A 15,217-nucleotide genomic window follows, 5' to 3' on the forward strand; every position below is an offset into this window, starting at 1 on the left:
TTCTGAAGTGGTTTCCATTTTCAGTGTTCTCTCTCTTCCCTCTGTTTTTTGACTGTCTGGTCCCCACTCATTTTTTTTTAGGTTGTAGGTTAGAAACCATTTCCTCTGGACAGCTCACTTGACTCTCCCAAGACTTGATCCTGTGACCTTCCATAGCACCTTGTAGTACCACAACAAGTGGTATTACAAAGTAGATACAATTATAGGCCTCGGATGTAATCAGTTGGCATTCTTAAATATTTATATGCTTGTAGTCATCATGCAGGAGCCCTAGAACTTTTGCTAGCAATTATCCTATCTAACACTTGGAAAAGTTTTATCATGGAGCATTTTTGGAAGGATAGGTAATCCATTTATTCAAAATGTTCTAAGTTTATTCTTAAGTAGAATCAGGTCAGCAAATTCATACACCTGCCAATTGTTTACTTGCAGGAATTAGTGCTAACTAAAACAGATCTCACTGGCTTCTCAGATTCTCCTTGCTTGCTCGCAAACTTTTTTGGCATTGGGAAAGACCATTTAATAAATTGACAGTGTAATTTATATAATAACCTGGAAGAACCAACCATTTAATTTAATTGATAGTAATGATTTATATAACAACCTCATGTGTTTGATTAGTGTGAATTAGAGGCTGTTCTCCTGTGTGTCAAGTTTTGGAACTTGTAATGCATGCTGAGATCTAAATTCTTCTGTTTAGAGATCCTGATTACTTTATTACTAAATATATTATGTGATGATTGTATGAACACTGAGGTGTACTTACTGTCATGCTAAGACAAGAGTATGGAGTGTGGTTTTCTACCCTCTTTCCCTCTTCACCTCCTCAGCCACTCTGAACAGCATCTGATTGAATTTATACATTTAATACGTTTACAGTGTTGTTTCACTCTATAATTGTCCACCCAGAGGTTTATTGTGTATTTCTCAGTTCTGAACAGATTTTAGTAAATTCCAGCTGGTGCTAATGAGAATTGTTATTTTGAGGCCTTGATTGTGTAAGATCAGGATTTTGTTCACTATTAAGACCTGTTGGGTTTACTTCTTAAGAATAGATATTCAGTAATTTTTTTGTGATCAAAGGAAATGAGATTAAAGTATAGTTTGTCCAGGAGTAGCTTTGTAATTGACCTAGGACATGAACAAAAGCAACAAAATAAAATGCTCTTTTTTGCCTATCTCTCCAGATATGTGTATTGTGGTGACTCCTTGTCTGCTGATATGTTTAAATATACTCTTAATATTTATGAAAATAGCAAGATAGGTCAAAAATACCCCATTTGTTATACGTTTGTAAGGAGTTTTCTGTCTCATGTAAGCTCTGAACTTCATGTGAGATTGAATCTGTATCTTACTCATTTGTTTATTCCCAATTCTTGTCAGTTTAATTGCCATATAAAATGTAAATATCAGTTAAGTAATTATGTATTTGATGAACCTTTAAAAAATAATCTTATATCTTCCCAGATCTTTTATATTTGATGCTTTTTTAGCATTATTGGGCAGAAAATAATCATGGTTGATGATGGAAGAAAAGAAATTATTTCAATCTAGTTAGTTCTTGAATATGATAATTCAACAAGTAAAGAATTCTGAAGCATAAGTTTTATAATTTGAAAAAGACATAGTGTTTCTTGGTGCAGAATATACAGTCTTTTTAAAATAGTCGAATGTTTGGGAATAGGTAAACAGATTTTTAAAACTGTATTTTAAAAAATCAGTTCTTCAGGTGCTGGGAATGTAGCTGATCGTGTCTTGGCTCAGCTCTTGACGGAAATGGATGGCATTGAACAGTTAAAGAACGTGACAATCTTGGCAGCTACCAATCGTCCAGATAGGATAGACAAGGTAAGGAAAGAAGGCAGTGTGTACATTGTATAATCAAGAACTGGATCATTTGATTATATTAGATTCTTTTTTTTTTTTTTTCTGTCAAACTGCTTTTTAATCAGTTTGTCATGTAGAGGATACTAAAAGATCTTAAACTAAAGGAAATGAAGAGAACAGAGAAAAAGTTTTGTTTATGTTTTTATTACTTATGGTTTGGTATTAATGAAACTATTTTATTATCCCTTGAATTTCCCCTCCCTCATTGTTGCATTAAACTTTCAGTATAGTTCCCTGTGGTATTGAAGTTCTGAAATTCGTTTTGTGTTTCATCTGATTTATTTTGAGAAGTTTTTTTTAATATTTTCATTCATGTTAAGATAAAATTCTGGATATTCACTAACTAGTTAGACTTGTTATTTTCAACAGTTTTTAGAACTCCTGACCTAGCAATTGCTCTCAGAGTAATTAGAATCAAAATGATAATGGGTTTTATTTCTCTTAAGAAGTTACTTAGACTATACCAATAAATTAAGCTATATAGGTGCAAAATCAATACTATCTGGCTGATGTAACAGAGAAGGCACTGGCAACCCACTCCAGTACTCTTATCTGAAAAATCCCATGGACGGAGGAGCCTGGTAGGCTGCAGTCCATGGAGTTGCGAAGAGTCGGACACGACTGAGCAACTTCACTTTCACTTTTCACTTTCATGCATTGGACAAGGAAATGGCAACCCACTCCAGTGTTCTTGCCTGGAGAATCCCAGGGACAGCGGAGCCTGGTGGGCTGCCGTCTATGGGATCGCACAGAGTTGGACACGACTGAAGCGACTTAGCAGCAGCAGCAGCTGATGTGAAGAGCTGACTCATTTGAAAAGATCCTGATGCTGGGAAGGATTGAGGGCAGGAGTTGAAGGGGACGACAGAGGATGAAATGGTTTGATGGCATCACCAACTCAGTGGACATGAATTTGGGTAAACTCCGGGAGTTGGTGATGGACAGGGAGGCCTAGTGTGCTGTAGTTCATGGGGTCGCAAAGAATCAGAAATGACTGAGCGACTGAACTGAACTGATTGCTACCTCTATTTTTCCCCCAAGTCATGTTTTAACAAATGAGTTCACTTAAATTTTAAGTGCCTAATTTATACTTAGTGTATAATTTTTTTAACAAGGATCTAAATTGAGAGTAAAAGTTTACTCCCAGGGCATCAACCAGTTTCTCAGCTTTTGTTAATGTTATTGCCTCATGTACATGGCCTTATAAACTTTTTCCTCCTTGTGCACATATATACAGACTTTCAGTTTTAAATATGGGATTTTTAAAAAAATCATCTTTTTGAAAATAGGAAGGTAGGTTTTATATGGGAAGAAAGCCTTGCTTTTGTTCAATTTGGTATTTTGCTGTGTTATAAAGTCCCTTGGTTGAATGCAGATGAGAAAGCTTTGAACCTTAATAAATTGTTCCCTTTCTGATTCAGTGTTTTATAAGAAACTGGTTGAGTTATGAACATCTGTAGGATCTGGATTCGTACCCAGGCATCTCTCATGTCTGTTAAAAAAGATAGGACTATATCTTAACAAGAATTATAGAAAGTTCTAAAAGAGACCTAAAGATGACCTAATCCCACCTTTTGGTTTCAGTGAATCTAGAAGAGTCATCTTTTTCCTGGTAAATACATATGTATTTTATGATCTTTGTCTCCTAGTTACTATGGCCAATGAGCTTGAAAATTTCTTAGATTTCTTTCCCTGTAGTGTCTAATCTAATGGCCCTCTTTGGTATTTTAATGTTGTGTGTCATTGATGTTAGACACATTTCTTGAAGTAGGATTTGGGGCTTACTGTAAACTTCTTGGGTTCTTCTAAATCAAGCTATATAATTTAGCTTGATTAGTGCATGTGTTAAGTTTGTCTTACTGTGTAACAGGTTACCTCAAATTTAACAACTTCACACAATACTTATTTATTACTGTTTCTCTAGGTAGGTCAAAATCTGGGCATGGTCTGGTAGAGTTGTCTGCTCAGGAACTCAACAAGTTGTTGGCCAACTATGTTCTTGTCCTTAGTTGGTATTTCTCTTCTAAGCTCACTTAATTGTGGCTGAATTCAATTCTTGTGGTTGCAGACCTAAGAACTAAATCTCCTTTCTAGCTGTCACCTAGGAACCACTCTCAGCCCCTTGAGACCTGCATGGCCCCTTCCATTGTCCCAAGATAGCAATGGAGAATTTCCATCATATTTTATCCATCTTATGCTTTAAATTTCTATTGCCAGAAAAAGCCTAGTTAGTGTCTTTTTAAGTTGCACCTGATCAAGTTAGGTCCATCAAGGAAAGTCTCTTCACCTTCTAGTCAGCTGGTTCAGGACCTTTTTACATTTGCAAAGCCCTTCACAATAGCATCTTGACTGAGCTAGAATTCTTCCTGCCACAGTACTCTTCAGCTTCTTCTCCAGCCCCTATGTGAGTTCTCTTCTGGGCACTAAGAATAACTTCTAACTTTCACAGAGGCAAACTTTGCCATTCATTTGATTGGGTACAAACCTGCTCCTTTGAAATATCCTTTTCTGTGGAGTCTGTCTTCTTCAGATGGAGTATTTCTGTGCCTTGCCTTGTCCAGATATATCTTTCTTCAATTCTACATATAATCTCTCTTAAAATAGAAATGGATAAATGAATTTAAACTCCTTTATTTAAAGGATACATTTTTCATGTTCTTTATAAGTATAACCATAAGCCTATTGTTAATACAGTGGAATTGTTGATGTCATCTCTTTTGCTAACTTTTTGCTCTATAAGACCTAGATTGAACCTCAACCTCTTGTGTTTTGCATTAAGGTGAAATTTATCCTGTTTTGTACCTCCACCTGGTAGAAAAGACCTAAAGAAGTTTTTAAGATAAACCTAGAGATTATAAGTTATCTTGTGTCACTCTAAGGTTTTGGACCTTTATTCTCCTTCATCTTAGAATATGTCAAAACCCCAGAGGTAATTGATAGATGACTTCCATTCTTTTAGGGATACTTTTGTCTGTGGATATCTTTGCTCTCTTGGAGAAAAAGCTTAACCACTTTGGGCAGAACTTGTCTCTAAAGGTGGGAGATTGAAGGGAGGGAAGTGGTTCTTTTATACATTTCTTTTTGCATTGTTTTTAATGTGTTTATTGCTTGCTAATAATATTTGCCTTTGGACACAGATGTTCTACTTTATTATGGCAACTCATAAGTGGCAATCTTCAGTATCACAGACTTTGAGAAATTAAAGTTTGGGAAATGACTTACCAAAATTCTTGTCATATTTTTGATCGTTTATAAAATATTACCTTTAATGTCTTGGTTCTAAAATCACCTAATTGTTGAAAATATGTGTTTTAAATACCAGTATTGTTACACACTGGTAATGCCTTTTGACTAATTAACCTTTGCTTAGGATGCATCAGAGAAGTGCAAACATATACAAACAAATGTATGTATATATGTGTACTTACACGTATGCTTGTTTGTGTGTATGCGTGCATATACATACACACGTATATATACACACACACATATATACTTTGATTCATTTTTTTAAATTTAGAAATACAACTTTTTTACCAAACTAATCTTAGATGAACACATTTAAATTAAGATATTAAGAGTGTTTGTAATTATATGCTGAAACTTAATTTTCTAGGTCAGAGGGATCTAAAGGCCTTTACTACTCAAATTTTTCAAAATCTGTAGTATCTAATTTGTAATAGATGAAATTATATAATTATGACTGGCAGCAAAGAAAAATTGGTAACATGGAAAACATATTTTGTGATAAAACAATGGCTTCAAAATCATCAAGTGATACACGCTGTGCTTTCAAGTGCAACTGTAATTTAGCACATTGAACCATGGTCTAAATGGTCTGCATATGTTCCGTGTTGTGCAAAAGATAGTACTTTAAATAATCAGTGATTTTTGTAAAAATGTTTTAATCATTTTCTATTTCAGGTAGAATTCCACATTCATATTTAGTATGATTTTTTCATTAACTGTACTTCTTTCATTACTCAGATGATATAAGCTATATCACAAGTGTATTTTCTAGATTTTTTATGAACTATCATTTGTGTATTGTTTAATAGTACTATTGAAAGAAAAAAAGGTTTTAGCACATGTGTGATTATAACATGGTATTCAAAATGTGCCCTGACTGTGTTGTTAGAAACAAAACAGTCTTAAGAGATCATTTAACAAAGAACAACTTCCTGTTTTGAAATGAATAGACGTAGTTTTCACCACCTGTCTTGTCTGGGAAAAACAGTTGTAGGAAGAGAATAGGCGGCAGGAGAATTAAAGTAAATTTCCTGTGCTGATGTTGAAAGGTAGAAATTTTGTTTTTGACGTAAATCTGGAAAGAAAAAGGATTGTTCTAATATGAAAGATATGATGCAGTTAGTCTAACTTGGGTACATTTAATTAAGGTGTTTGGCCATGTAAATTAGCTCACATTACTTTACAGTCCTGTTGCCTGTTGACTTACAACCTCTGTATCATGATGACCTTAAGTTAGTATATTGGAATGGAGAGAATTCTTGGACTGTCAGAGAAGTGAAATTGATATCATTCTATGTCCCATATATTGTGCATTTATAGCATCTTTTTTGGACAATATTTCAGTTTCATGTAGCCTGGGGAAACTGATGCTGGAGTTTCCTGAGGATTCAGCAAGGCAAGTGAGACACAGAGCTCAAGAATCACATTCTCCTACTTCCTGCTATGTTATGTTTACACGTTAAGCACATTAGCTGCAATGTAGCTCTCTGGGCTAAGTGAAGTGATTGCTGGGAGTCTCCATTGGTATACTGAAGCCACCATAGACCTTTTACCCACTTATCCTCCTCTTTCAGCTTTTAGATGAGTGAAGAGAAGTTGCATCCTTTAGAGTCCATTTTACATAAGAATCACAGAATGTGAAGGACAGATGAAGATAAATGAGATTGTGATGTCAGGTCATCGCATTGTCTTTAGATTGATGATGGCCTGGATTTACACAACAGCAGGAAACAGAGCAACAAACAATTATTTTTGATGCCCAAATAATGGTTTAAAGCTCAGACTCTGGGAGTTTATATTGTTCTTTGTTAGGCTGTAGCTTACATAGCGCCTTTAGAAGAGTATAGTATTCAATCCATAGTATTTCATGCACTTGTGTTGGATATTAAGGAAGAAATGATCATGTCTTCTTACCCTAGTGTTAAACAAGATTCAGAATTGATTAATTTTATGAATATTTTAAAATATTGTCCCTTTGGCTACTTTTAGTACTGATGCTTGGTATATAACAAGCTCTCAATAATGATTACTACTACAATTATTATATCTGGCCTGAAACCTAGTTTTCTTATAATAGTAAATTTGTAGAATTTTAAAAATTATGCTCTAAGCCATCTATGGAAGAGATTGCTCAACTGAGGACATTTTTGTAAGTTATGTAGAGGTTGTGAGTGATTCAGTATTCAAAATTATTTTCTAACTTAGTATGTTTAACTCATGGAAGTTATAAACTGGAATTAATTTTCCTCCCAGTTTTTCTGAAAGACAGGTTGATTGGTTAAATGTCATAATATTTTTATTTCTTAAATACTATAAATTAAAAGTTGACTTTATTGATATCTTTCTAACATGGAAAAATTAGCATGTTTAGAAATGTCAGCAGATGAGAAGCTAAATAGATGAGAAGCTAAATATGTGTAGCTTCCGATTTTCAAATGAATTGTATTCCAGAAATACCTTCAGACAGGTTAAAAATACGTTTGTGAACAGTTTTCCTCGCCACCCTTCCTAGTTATAAATTAGAAGTCCTATTCATCTGTTACTGCTATTCTCAGATAAGTCAGAACTAAAAAACAAGCTGCTTGATCTAAGAAACATTAAAAGTTTAAATGAATCATAATTCTTTACTTTCCTATAAGTATTTACAGGATGCTTTTTGATCTTTAATATTTATCAAAATGATATGGAGAGTCTTGGAGTGTTAGAAGGTAAGCCAGAGTGTGGTCAGATGTGGGAAGCTTCTTGCAAGGTCATTGGTCAGATGTGGGAGGCTTCTTGCAAGGTCATTTTCCAATTTCAGCTTTACTGTCATTTTGTAAGACAGAAGTAGTTTTATTATTGTTGCTGTTTGTGTGTGGGGTTTTTTGTTTGTTTTTTTAAAGCATTAAGTGTTTTCAGTATATTTATTATGGCAGCAGTTAACAAGGGTTACAGCTTCAGTAACGGGGGAATGGAATTTTGTCAGAGGTTGTATGCATATGTGGGTCATGTCTCATTTAGAGGTTAAGATAAAGACTGTCTATCCCAGGGGTCAGCAAACTATGGGCTGTGTGCCAGATCTGTTATCACTTGTTATTCTGCATCTCATGATCTAAGAATGGTTTTTACTTATTTACATGGTTGACAAAAAAGGTAATTTTTGTGATGTGAAATGATACGAAATTCAAATTTCAGGCCTCATAAATAAAGCTTTACTGATACAAGGTTACACTATTTTTTTTTTCAGATTTTTAAGCTTTTTATATTATATTAGAATATAGCCAGTTAACAGTGTGATAGTTTCATCTACACAGCAAAGGACTTAGCCATACATGGATACACATACCTGTATCCATTGTCCCCCAAACTCCCTTCCCATCCAGGCTGCCACATAGCGTTGAGCAGCATTCTCATGCTATACAGTAGGACCTTGCTGGTTATCCATTTTAAATATAGCAGCTAACTTACACTAATTTTTGATGTATTGTCTGTGATTTCATTTGCACTACTTAGTAGTTATGGTAGAGACCTATGACTTATAAAGCTTAAATTATCACTTGGAACTTTTCAGAAAAAGTTTACTGACCATTGGTCTAGCCTTGTAAGCTTTTAGCAGTTTACTAAAGTCTCTAATGTCCATTGTTCACACAAGAACCACAAAGTTCTTCTAAAGGTTGTTTAAATATATTATTTCATAAATATATATGACCCATAAATATGGGTCAATATCATGCTGAGGTTAAAATAAACCAATAATAGTAGAGAGATTATATTAACTTTTTGTTCTTTAAAGTACCTTCAATATCTTCTTGAACTTTTTTTTAATATTTCATCTTTAAAATACATTTTCTTGGACTAAATAATTATTTTTCCAATTGAATGACTTACAAAAATCCATAAATATAGAAGCAAAATTTTTATTATATGAAAAATAGTATTCATGACATCTCAGTCTTAAAGTTGTATTGTTTTTTTGCTTTCTATAATTGTGAGTTGAAAGCCCTTTGTAGTGTTTTTCATTGTTGAGATTTTCAGACTAGATGTTTAAATTTTGAGGAGTTAAGACTCTGTAGATGCTTTGTACCTGATTTTGCTTTTTCATTTGTTTATGTGTGCCCCAGGGTGCCTGCAGGCTTCCCTGGTAGCTCAGTTGGTAAAGAATACACCTGCAATGCAGGAGACCCTGGTTCAGTTCCTGGGTCAGGAGATCCACTGGAGAAGGGATAGGTACCCACTCCAGTATTCTTGGACTTCCCTGGTGGCTCAGCTGGTAAAGAATCCACCTGCAATGTGGGAGACCTGGGTTCGATCCCTGGGTTGGGAAGATCCCCTGGAGAAATGAAAGGCTACCCACTCCAGTATCCTGACCTGAAGAATTCCATGAACTGTATAGTTAATGGGGACATGACTGAGCGACTTTGACTTTCACTTTTTAGTAAATCACATTTGATTATGTCACCATGCAAGTAGGAGTATGTTTAATCTTCTGTTAGAGTAGTAATAAAGTACATATTGTCCTTGATACACACATTCTAAAAAAATTATTTTTTTTAAGATTAGAGAGCAACTTGGACAATTTGATAGTCTAGTTATGCTTCTGATACATTGACCCTATTATAAAATTTCTACCCATCATTTCTCCATTCTTTATTTACTCACCTATACTGATGAGGAGTATGTTAACTCATGAAATAGACCACTTCATCTTTGACTCAGACTACTAGGAAACTCTTTATTCTACTGAACAAGCAGCTGTTTTTCTGCCTAAAGCATCTACATACCAGCCTGATTCTACTCCAAAATGCTATAAAGAACAGTTTTTATTACCTCTTCTATATAGTTCTTTATTTTTGAAAACTGTATTATGTGTCTTATTTTTACATTCCACTTCACAAACCAGTCTTTATGTCCTCCAGGCTTGGCATCTTGTTTTATTTCACATGATACCTTTATTGCATCTTTAGAAATCTTACTCTTTTGTTGTAGATACCACAATTTCAGAGAGAGAAAATAAAAAGTATCCAAATTGGAAAGCAAGATGTTAAAACTGTCATCATTTTACAGATGACATGATATTGTATATAGAAAACCCCAAAGACTCCACCAAATAAAGAATTAGAATTAATGAATTTAGTATATTAGCAGGATGCAATATTAATATACAAGTATCTGTTACATTCCTATATATTAACAAAAAACTATCAGAGAAACTAAGAAAGCTCTTCCATTTACAATTGCATCAAAAATAAAATACTTAGAAATTAATTTAAACATGGAGGTGAGGACCTGTACTCTAAAAGTTATAAGATGTTAATGAAGGAAATTAAATATGACTCAAATGGAAAGATATACTGTGCTTATGGATTAAAAAAATTAATATATTTAAATGTCCCTACTATCCACAGCAGTCTCAGAGTCAATCCCTATCAAAATTCTAGGGGGATTTTTCATAGAGCTAGAACAAATAATCCTGAAAATTTGTATGGACCCATAAAGGATAGCCAAAGCAGTCTTGTGAGAGAAGAACCAAATAGCAATCATCATGCGCCCTGATTTCTAACTATACTACAAAGCTGTAGTAATCAAAACAGTATGCTACTGGCACAGAAATAGACATATAGATCAACGGAGCAAAATAGAGAACCTAGGTATAAACCTGTGCTTGTATAGTCACTTAATTATGTCAGTGGTGTCATGAATGTACAGTGGGGGAAAGACAGTCTCTTCAATAAATGATGTTGGGAAAACTGGACAGCAGCATGTGAAAGAATCAAACTGGATCACTTTCTTATACTATGGCAAGTAAACTCAAAATAGATTAAAATATAAGACCTAAAATTACAAAAGTCCTAGAAGAAAACATAGTAAGTTCTTTAAGATTGTTCTTAGCAATATTTTTTGAATCTGCCTTCTGAGGCAAAGGCAACAGAAGCAAAAGAAACAAATGGGACTACATCAAAATAAAACCTTTTGCACAGTGAAAAAAACTATCAATAAAATGAAAAGGCTACCACCTGCTGAATGGGAGAAGATATTAGCAATGACATATCCAATAAGGGAGTAATATTCAAAATGTTCAAAGAACTGATACAAGTCAACAAGTTTTTAACTCAGTTAAAAACTGGGCAAAGAATACACATTTTCCCAAAGTGGACACAGATGACAACAGACACTTAAAATGATGCTCAACATCATAGTCATCAGGGAACTGCAAATTAAAGCAACAATGAGATATTACCTTATACCTGTTGGAATGTTATTATAAAGAAGATAACAAGTATTAGCAAAGATTAAGTAGAACTGCCATATTACTCAGAAATTCCACTTCTCAGTATTTATTTGAGAAACAAAAACACTAATATAAGAAGAGAGATGCATCCCAGTGCTTATTGCAGCATTATTTACAATAGCCAAGGTAAGGAAGCAACGTTAGTGCTCAATGATAAATGAGTGGATAAAGAAGACATGAGATCTAGATAATGTATACACATACGCATAGGGGCTTCCTAGCTTGTTCTCTAGTGGTAAAGAATCCACCTGCCAATGTAGGAGATGGGGGTTTGATCCCTCAGTCGGGAAGATAACCTGGAGTAGGAAATGGCAACTCACCCAGTATTTTTGCCTGGAAAATTATGTGGACAAAGAAGCCTGCTAGACCCCCAGTTCTTGAAGTCACAAGAGTCAGTCATGACTGAGCGACTGAGCACGCATGCATGCATACATATATACATGGAATATTACTAAGCCATAGAAAATTATAACCTTGCCATTTGGGACAACTTGGATGAACCTAGAGTGTGTAATGGTAAATGAAAAAAGTCGGAAAGATAAATACTATATTTTACTTACATGTGAAACCTAAAAAGCGTAACAAATGAACAGACTTAACAAAATAAATAGATACAAAGAATAAACTAGTGGTTGCTAGAGTAGAGGGGAGTGAGGGGATAGGTAAAATAAGTGAAGAGGATTAAGGGTTGCAAACTTCCAGGTATAAGATAAGTAAGTCATAAAGATATAATTGTACAGCATAGGAAATATAGTCAATAACATTGTTATAACTTTGTGTAGTGACATTAAGTAGATTTACTACGATGATCATTACGTAATGTATAAAAATGTCAAGTCACTATTTTGTATACCTGAGGCTAATATAATATTGGAAGTCAGTTATACTTCAGTAAAAATGGAATGAATAACTGATATACACATGAGTGAAATTCAAGGATATTTCTCTAAGTAAAAGGAAGTAGAAAAGATTATATATTGTATTATTCCATTTGTATGAAATTTCTAGAGAAGTCAAACCTGTAAAAATAAAAAGCAGATTATTGTCTGATGCTAACCCTTGGAGAGCAGGAACAAACCAGTCAATCCTAAAGTCAGCCCTGAATATTCATTGGAAAGACTAGTGATGAAGCTGAAGCTCCAATACTTTGGCCACCTAATGCAAAGAGCTGACTCATTGGAAAAGACCCTGATGCCAGGAAAGATTAAGGGCAACAGGAGAAGGGGGTGACAGAGGATGAGCTGGTTGGATGGCATCACCGACTCGATCGACATGAGTTTGAGCAAACTCTGGGAGATAGTGAAGGACAGGGAAGCCTGGTGTACTGCAGTCTGTGGGGTCAAAAAAAGTTGAACATGAGTTAGTGACTGAACAACAATAGGCGTGGGAGAGATTGACTGCAAAGCTGCTAAGGGAAATTTTCCAGATGCTGAAAATATTATAAAACTAGATATTGTTGATGGTTGTACTACAAATATTGAATGTACACTTTAAATGAGTGTATTTTATGGTACATAAGTTATATCTCAAAATGAAATGAGCCTATTTAGGGGGAAAAAAAAAAGAAATGAGACTGATACAAAGAGATCTTGGTTTCTAACTCAGGCTCTGTTGTTATCAAACAGTGTGTTCTTTGAGATTATTTAGCCTCTCTGGACCTCTATTTCTGTACCTATCAAAGATGTACTACACAATCTGTAATATGTCTTCAAGGTTCTCAGTTTTATTTTGTGACACAGAAATAGATAGTAATAGAGATTCCACATGCTGCATTAAAGGTTGATATTTACCAAACAAATTTCTGGAGTTTTTGTTTTGGATTTTGAGGTTTTATACTCCTTTTTTTTAAGTTTTTTTTTTTCCGGGTATCACCTTTTCAAATGTTCTTGTTTTTGAAAAGTTCCTTTCTTCATACAGGTTATAAAGTAAGCAAATATCATCCAGGTGCAAAAGTGGCTTTTCTTTTTAACCACTTGATTGTCAGAAGATGGCGGGGGGGGGGGGGGGGGGGAGGGTAGTTGGAGAGCCATAAATCAGCCTTAAAGGTACTGTTGTGAAATAGAAAACTTAGCTGACAGTTGAAAAACACCTTAACTTCTTCCCTGAAAATTTATTACTCTTTAAAAAAGGAAAACTTGTTGAGCTGCATATTTTCTCTTTTCATAGTTATCTGTTCAGCCTGTAATATTGTGGTCTATTTACTATGCTGTTTAAAACCTTCTATTAATGTAAAAATAATTCTGAGTTACACCAGAAATGTCTGACTATGATTATTTAGAATTGAGTCATTTTTAAAGTTGAAAAATCTTCTCTTGGATTATTAATACCTATAGAATCTCATGTTTGGGAACTAATGTTAAGTGCAGCCAAGAACTAAATCTGAAGCCATTTTTTGACTATTTTAAAGTCAAATAGAAGAGCTAGTTTGGTGATTATTTTTAAAGTGCTTATGGAGGGTTAACAGTAATATTCCATATTTTGGTCTGGCATTATATTTTCTGTATGTGTTTGTGTGTTTGAAAGTGGTGTGCAAAAGTATCAGACAGGGACATATAAGAAAATTCAGTTCTTAAGGTATGTGCCATCTAATTTGAAATACAGGTAAATTTTGAAGTATTATAATCATAAAACATGAACAGCGTAAACTTTGTATGCAATAATTATTGGTGTATACATTAGAGTAAATTTGAAAAATGGATTTTAGATCTCATACTTTGGTCTCTATTATCATCTGTGTTCTATATTTGACAATAAATTTGGTACTGGTATTGCAATTACTCTTTTTGAACACAAGATGGTGATGCTCACCTGAAATGTTTCCTGCATGTAGGATGTATTGCTTTCATTTATTTTAGTCATCAATTGCATTTTAATTTATTCATTTATTTTACCTATTGATTGAAGTATAGTTGATTTACAGTAATTATGTTAGTTTCAGGTGTACATTATAGTGATACAGTATTTTTACAATTTATTCTCCATTAAAAGTTATCAGAATATAATGGTTATAATCCTCAGTACAATACAATATATTTTTGTTGTTTATCTATTTTGTACATAGTAGTTTGTATTTCTTAGTCCGGTCATGGCATTCCGTCCCATCACTTCATGGAAAATAGATGGAGAAACAATGGAAACAGTGACAGACTTTATTTTGGGGGACTCCAAAATCACTGCAGATGGTGACTGCAGCCATGAAATTAAAAGATGCTTGCTTCTTGTAAGGAAAGCTATGATCAACCTAGATAGCATATTAAAAAGCAGAGACATTACTTTGCCAACAAAGGTCCGTCTAGTCAAAGCTATGGTTTTTCCAGTTGTCATGTATGGATGTGAGAGTTGGACTGTAAAGAAAACTGAGCACCGAAGAATTAATGCTTTTGAACTATGGTGTTGGAGAAGATTCTTGAGAGTCCCTTGGACTGCAAGGAGATCCAACCAGTCTTCCTAAAGGAAATCAGTCCTGAATACTCATTGGAAGGACTGATGCTGAAGCTGAAACTCTAATACTTTGGCCACCTGATGCAAAGAACAGACTCACTAGAAAAGATCCTGATGTTGGGAAAGATTGAAGGCGGGAGAAGGGGACGACAGGATGAGATGGTTGGATGGCATCACCGACTTTATGAAATGAGTTTGAGTAAGCTCTGGGAGTTGGTGATGGACAGGGAAGCCTGGCATGCTGCAGTCGATGGGGGTCGCAAAGAGTCCGACATGACTGAGTGGCTGAACTGAACTCTTCTGAGTTTGTGTTTCTTAATCCTATACTAACATACCCCCTCCCCTCTTCTCTTTCCTCACTGGTAACCACTG

General features: G+C 34.6%; 1 protein-coding gene across 2 annotated transcripts in view; it reads left to right on the forward strand.

The window, feature by feature from the left end:
* SPATA5 (spermatogenesis associated 5) overlaps positions 1-15,217 on the forward strand; it is a 330,546-nt gene that overhangs the window by 118,532 nt on the left and 196,797 nt on the right. For both annotated transcript variants that reach the window (XM_043902355.1, XM_043902354.1), the window contains exon 14: positions 1,722-1,848. In XM_043902355.1, coding sequence (XP_043758290.1) covers positions 1,722-1,848 — 127 coding nt within the window. The remainder of the gene's footprint in view (positions 1-1,721; positions 1,849-15,217) is intronic.

This window comes from Cervus elaphus, chromosome 5, assembly GCF_910594005.1.
Source record: "Cervus elaphus chromosome 5, mCerEla1.1, whole genome shotgun sequence".
NCBI classification, from domain to species: Eukaryota; Metazoa; Chordata; class Mammalia; order Artiodactyla; family Cervidae; genus Cervus; species Cervus elaphus.